The sequence below is a fragment of the Etheostoma spectabile genome, chromosome 6 (genome assembly GCF_008692095.1).
Source record: "Etheostoma spectabile isolate EspeVRDwgs_2016 chromosome 6, UIUC_Espe_1.0, whole genome shotgun sequence".
NCBI classification, from domain to species: domain Eukaryota; kingdom Metazoa; phylum Chordata; class Actinopteri; order Perciformes; family Percidae; genus Etheostoma; species Etheostoma spectabile.
Genome location: NC_045738.1, coordinates 24,599,628 through 24,605,944, shown reverse-complemented (window position 1 = coordinate 24,605,944; position 6,317 = coordinate 24,599,628). Strand labels below are relative to the sequence as shown.

General features: G+C 43.2%; 1 protein-coding gene across 4 annotated transcripts in view; it reads right to left on the bottom strand.

Moving 5' to 3' along the window:
* Window positions 1-6,317, bottom strand: part of enpp2 (ectonucleotide pyrophosphatase/phosphodiesterase 2) — a 69,741-nt gene that overhangs the window by 52,355 nt on the left and 11,069 nt on the right. For all 4 annotated transcript variants that reach the window (XM_032517946.1, XM_032517948.1, XM_032517945.1 and 1 more), the window contains 5 exons: window positions 6,159-6,256; window positions 5,883-5,962; window positions 5,215-5,334; window positions 4,121-4,176; window positions 2,107-2,172 (listed from right to left, as the gene is read on the bottom strand). In XM_032517946.1, coding sequence (XP_032373837.1) covers window positions 2,107-2,172; window positions 4,121-4,176; window positions 5,215-5,334; window positions 5,883-5,962; window positions 6,159-6,256 — 420 coding nt within the window. The remainder of the gene's footprint in view (window positions 1-2,106; window positions 2,173-4,120; window positions 4,177-5,214; window positions 5,335-5,882; window positions 5,963-6,158; window positions 6,257-6,317) is intronic.

The window sequence follows — 6,317 nt, the reverse complement described above, 5'->3', positions numbered from 1 at the left end:
GATCAGCACTTCAAAATCTGAGGCCATGGTTCTCAGTAGGAAACCGATGGAGTGCTTTCTTTAGGTAGGGAGTGAGTCCTTACCCCAAGAGAAGGAGTTTAAGTACCTTGGGGTCTTGTTCGCGAGTGAGGGGACTATGGAGCGTGAGATTGGTCGGAGAATCGGAGCAGCCGGTGCGGTATTACATTTGTTTATCGCACCGTTGTGACGAAAAGGGAGCTGAGCCAGAAGGCAAGCTCTTGATCTACGGGCAATTTTCGTTCCTACCCTCACCTATGGTCATGAAGGCTGGGTCATGACCGAAAGAACGAGATCCAGGGTACAAGCGGCCGAAATGGGTTTCCTCAGGAGGGTGGCTGGCGTCTCCCTTAGAGAAGGGTGAGAAGCTCAGTCATCCGAGAGGAGCTCGGAGTGGAGCCGCTGCTCCTTCGCGTCGAAAGGAGCCAGTTGAGGTGGTTCGGGCATCTGGTAAGGATGCCTCCTGGGCGCCTCCGTGGGGAGGTGTTCCAGGCACGTCCAGCTTGGAGGAGGACTCGGGGAAGACCCAGGACAAGGTGGAGAGATTATATCTCCAACCTGGCCTAGGAACGCCTCGGGATCCCCCAGTCGGAGCTCGTTGATGTGGCTCGGGAAAGGGAAGTTTGGGGTCCTCTACTGGAGCTGCTGCCCCCGCGACCCGATACCGGATAAGCGTTCGAAGATGGATGGACTTAAAGCTGAAAAAAAACAGGTCCAAGGAAATTATCTTGCAAAAACTTCAAAAGCCTCTATTTGAAAAGCCTTAGAAGGCTGTTTGTGTCGCTACGCGTAGGTTGTTACCAAGCTCTATTTTTAATGTGCTAACCATTTCAATATGAAATAGCCATTTGAATAAAGGTTTTTTAACTACTGCAGGAAGAGTGTCTTGGACAATTTTTTTTATTTTGTGTTCCCTTCCTTAAAGCACCTTCATGATTTATCTGAACTTCTGAGCACCGCTGACCTTGTTTCTTCTAATAACTTACAGCTGATTGGCAGCTATTTCATGATCTTCAACGGCTTTTCGCCATTAAACCAAAACGAGAAAGTTTCATCATCAGAGGTTCTAATGGATCGGCGGAGCACAATAAAGCTACGTTCAGACCAAAAGAAAAAGCAATCCGGCAATTTTTAGCAGGGTTGTTCCGTGGTGGGAGTGTCACTGAAATACCCCATTTGTGTGACGTCTTGTTTGGTTATTTAACCCCCAAACGGAGCACCGGTAGACTTCATATTTCAGTCACTGTTTTCCATCAGATTGTTTATAGAGCTCACATTTCTGACCACATTTGAAGTTAGCTTCATTTCAGAGAGAAAGATAGAGCGAAAAGACACGAACGAGACAGATCAACTGTGCTTTGTAATTGTTGTTGAAACATTTAGCTATTATACAAATTCCCGGGCAGTTCAGTGCTTCCCGTGACAGCGAAAAAGGCAGTGATGTTTCCTGTACGGGACTCTCACACCTCTTCAAACCACACCGACAAGTCTGCTTGTCATTTACCCAACTGGCCGGCGCAGTGTGACACAGGGGTCCATTTCTCCAAAAGTTGAGTCGGTCTCAACTTTTACCCCAATGGCAAACCGTACTGCAGCATAAATGCACTACCCCAATTCAAAATGAATGGAAAGACCTGTGTTTTTGCCGGACCGTCTCACTGATCTCTGTCATTGGAGCGGGGAGTCATGTCATCACATGACGAGCAGTCACTGATAGGAGCCAATTACTGATTAATGTTACAGATGAAAGGAATGTGATTAGCACTCAAATATTAAAACATTAGAGTTCTGTTTTGATTCAATTGTGATTTCAGTGATTTAAGTTTAGATGCGGAAAAAAAATGTTTAGCTGAGGAATAGTATATTCAGACCAACTTGGGATAAATGCACTCATTAGCAAATTAACACTAATATAGGTATTTTCCTTATGAACATCCAGATTTCATCACAGAACTCCAATCAACAAATGGAATAATGGGTGAAACTTTTCTCCCACTCTTGAAATGCTGTGGCTGCAAAAACAAATAGCCCAGAGAAAACAGGAAGATAGAAGACAAATGTGAGCCAGAGAAACAACGAAAGGCTCACCTCTCTGCTTCAGGGAGGTGGAGCCACTGTAGCATGGTCAGTATGCGTCTCTCCAATGGGATAGCACTGCAACACACACACACACACAAACACACACATACACACACACACACGCACACACAATGAAGGGGAAGAAAACCAACAAGGAAAAGACAGAAACCCAGCATGACAGTAATATGGAGCCGTGCTGCCTTCATGAACCATTTAACCATTAACTCAAAAAGCCTCATAAAGTTGAGGGTTGTAGAAAAGAACCAATTTCAAGCCCCCTCGCTGTTTTAAGTGTCTGGAAGTCAAAGGCTGCCTGTGTAGTGAAGAGGCCACCAACCAAGCTGCTGGCTGTCATACAGCCCACAGCTGTCAACCATCAGGCCCAGGACTGAGGGCCTGAATGTGGCTTGATGTCTGAGGCAGCTGGGGGGAGCGTGAAGGCGTGGATACACTGCTTTAGACTTGCTCCATGTTCGATTCCTTTTTGAACTTTTGTCTATCTTCACTCATTCAAAAAATGTCCCCACCTCCAATTATCTGTTTTTAATACACTCCCTTTTATCTTTCTTCTCTCTTCTTTTGGTCTGAACCAACACTGACCTTCTACCAGTCCCCCTATCATTTAGCTATAATCCCTGGTCCCCATTACTCTGCCAACCCCCCAATTTACACTAAATTATGTAAAGTGTGATGTAAAATAGTCTCTCTCAGCTACACAGAAATGTCAAAACAGACCTTCACTGTTATTGCCCTCTCCTGTCTCTTTCTCCCTCGCACACCTCTGGCAGTGCCAAGTGCAGGAACAGTACTGTCAACCACACTCTGGTTCTATAGAGTAGCATGCCTGCGACCCCAGCTCACATAGGAATCCTGCACAGTGTAAACAGGCCCATTTGCACAAATTGCTGTAAAAACAGCCCTCTGCTGAGATGTGCCTCTCGGTCCATCAAAGCCTTCTCTGTGCTGATAAATGTGGGCTCCTTTGTATTCCACAGGCTAAAGGTCTGAGTAAGCAGTGGGAACATGTTCGGATAACTTCCTTTGACAACTTTCACCATCAAATTATTTACAGTCCCTAAATTATCAATTATAAGAGGATGCATCTGCAGTGGTCTTTAATGCACATTACCATCAAACTCTGGAGAGTTTATTTGTTTAGCTTACTTTGTTTGGGCAGATGAAAACAATGTCACCTGGGCTCAGGTGGCCCTATGTTAGGTTAGGTCATAGGACCAGGTGTAAGTGGAAGGAAAACAACCCTGAGAGTTTTTTTCCTTTACTTTTTTTACTATTCCAGAATGCATCTGTGGTGTAGCCAGACCTTACTCCACAGAGCTGTGGAGTATGGTCTGCCAATGCCAAGATATATTGATGTTGCCATTTCATTCACTCATGGCTGTCATGTTTCCAATATCAATAAGGTAACTGTTGGCACTTTATTAACGTGGTACTAGAGTACATGAATTACAACAAACATTGCATTCAGTATTTTAGACAAGCTACATCTGACTCCCTGTGAGGTTTGTTTACAATCCCTGATTCACTTATGAAGAAATATTTAAAAAAAGGCAAATGCAACTATTTCAGAAGAGCTCAGACCAAAAACGAGCAATGTTTTGAAGAGCTGTACGATATCTGTGCTGCCTGAGAAACAGGGTGACACAAGGAGGAGAGGCTGCTATGTCCAAAGTATTAATGCAAGACAACAAGAGGTCTATGAACATGCTTGGTATATTGAGAATGTTTGTTCTTTGATACATCCTTCTTATTTAGTTCTTCAATATAGTCTAATATTTCCCTATGTCTTGCTATGCTTTTTATATATATTGTATGTACTTTATAGCTTCTTTGGTGCAAATAAACTAATCTAACTAATGAGGTAAAATTAGCACACATATTGAAAAGAAAAAGGAAGACATTTACATTTGTTTGTGCAGAGCACCAACACACTGCTGTAAGAAAAGGCATGCTGGAAAAATTGAGAAAAATTATTTTGTGACTGAAACTCCAGATGTGGACTTACACAGGCCAAAAGAAGGTGGCAGCCTTCACTCCCTGTTTGAGTGCTGTGATCCAGATCTAAGAGAGAAATAGTACAGTCGCATTAATTTATCGGTCTGACTGATATACGTAGTTAGGAAGATACTATTGGAGCATTACACAGGACAACGATCAAGGCCATGGTGTACAGTACACTACAGTACAATGAGAAGGATATCCCACAGTGTGTGGGCGTTTGGGTTTCACACGCAGTTAATACAGAACCATACAGTAGGTTGGTGTTGGTGGTGAAAGACATTGGTCTGCCTTGGTAGTTGCAATGTATTCTGACCTAAATTAAAGGAGAAAAGGAGAAGCTAAAACTGAAGCTCCTTAAAGCTGCATTCCTTCTAACGTCCAGCAGGGGGAGACTCTATCGGCTCTAAAAAGAAGTTTGTTTTTATAGAAGTCTATGAGTAAATTAGCCTACTTCTCACTTGATTTATTACCTCAGTAATCCCATTTATTTTGAAATAGAGGATAAACCAGGGGATGCTTTAGAACACTGTGGACACAAAACCCTGTGTTTTCATCTTAAACTTTGACCCTCTAACTGTGTGTTTTCACTTCAGCAAAGTTTACTGGAACATTTGGTCGCCTAAAAATGCCTTGTTCAACCTTCTGCCAACCAAGCTAGTTGGCTAGCACGAGCATTAGCTGGTAGCTTAAGAGAAAGTCTGCCAGTTTTCAACCACCCTTTTGTCCAATAAAGAGGGACAACGAAAAACAAAAACAAGATGGTGACCAACAAAATGCAAACTCAAGGCTTTAAAACGGCACTCCACAAAGCCCTGAAGAGATTCAGAATATTTAATGTCAACACTTTGGTCTATGGAAGAAATAAAAGTGATCCCAACCCAGCTTTCATATTAACATCTGTTTTTGATCATTGGTTTATAAAGCCTATCAGACTTGGTTTGTCAGATCTGAGTCCTGCCATTCATACTGTAGTGGGCTTCAAAAGAAAAGTCTTTCCCGCCTATGTTGGCCTCTGATCTGTGGCCTGTCATATGAATTAGAAAAACACAACGTTCAAAGCCAACAGAAGTTATTTATCGTCAAGAAGGCAGTACTCACTGGCTGTCCTCCCCACCAGCGGTGACTGAGTTTCTCTCGGCCTCTCAGCGTGAAGGTGGCATCAAACAGCGGGTCATGCATGGAGTTGCCGATGATGCCATGAGACTCTGGGTAAAGACCCTGAGAACCAATCAAAGTTAATAACCATACTTGGTAAGTGCTTTTTTCAGTATTGCCTACAAAACATTTAAAGAATAAACTGTAAGAGTGTGTGTATTACATCATGCATACTATTACTCTGTTTCAGAGCTACAGTCATTTTAGAGGGGGGAACTGCACGTTGACAATTAAACAGTTTTGAGGTACTTATACTACATATACTTAACTACATATTGGAGGGGAATATTGTACTTTTTACATTATTGTGCTCTAGATGCTGTAGGCTACATGCATATGTTACCAATACTAGATATCACAGCTACACTTGGCAAAAGTACTAATGAAATGTCAACTTAACAGCATAATAACTAGGAAACATACTAACTTATTCAGATTCAGTAGTTAGCCTCAGGTGTACTTTAAGCTTAACACTAACGTTAGCGGACCATTTTAAGATACAGCTGAGGTTAACATCTGTTAACACTGAAGGCAAACAATGTTTTATGACATGACAGAGACAACATCTGACAACCTGAATATTGATGACAGCATGCTGTGCTGTGCCATACCGTAGCCAGTGAGTAGAGGTTGGGGAAGGTTTTTGACGGGTAAACAGGCCTCATGTATGGAGCATGGGATCCACATGTTCCTGAAAGGACAACAGAGCAAAGGGACGGTGTAGATTTGCACAGAGAACCCTGTGAATAACACCAAATCAGTTGCCGGTCGTCCATTGAAGCCCATGGCTTCACAGATAACCCCATCCAGTCTTCCACTTGCCGAGGAGAGAACTGAGAGATCTTACAGCTGAACAAAATCTTGCTCATTGGCCCTCCAACTCTTACTCAGTTTCTCGATGTTGGGTATGACAGCGCTTCCTCTCTTCATGTAAGAAGCTCGAAATCCATCCACTGATAGCATGATGAGTGGCGGACGCAAAAACCTGCAAACACCCACACCCAAACACCCCCCCCACACACACACCCACACACACACACCCACAC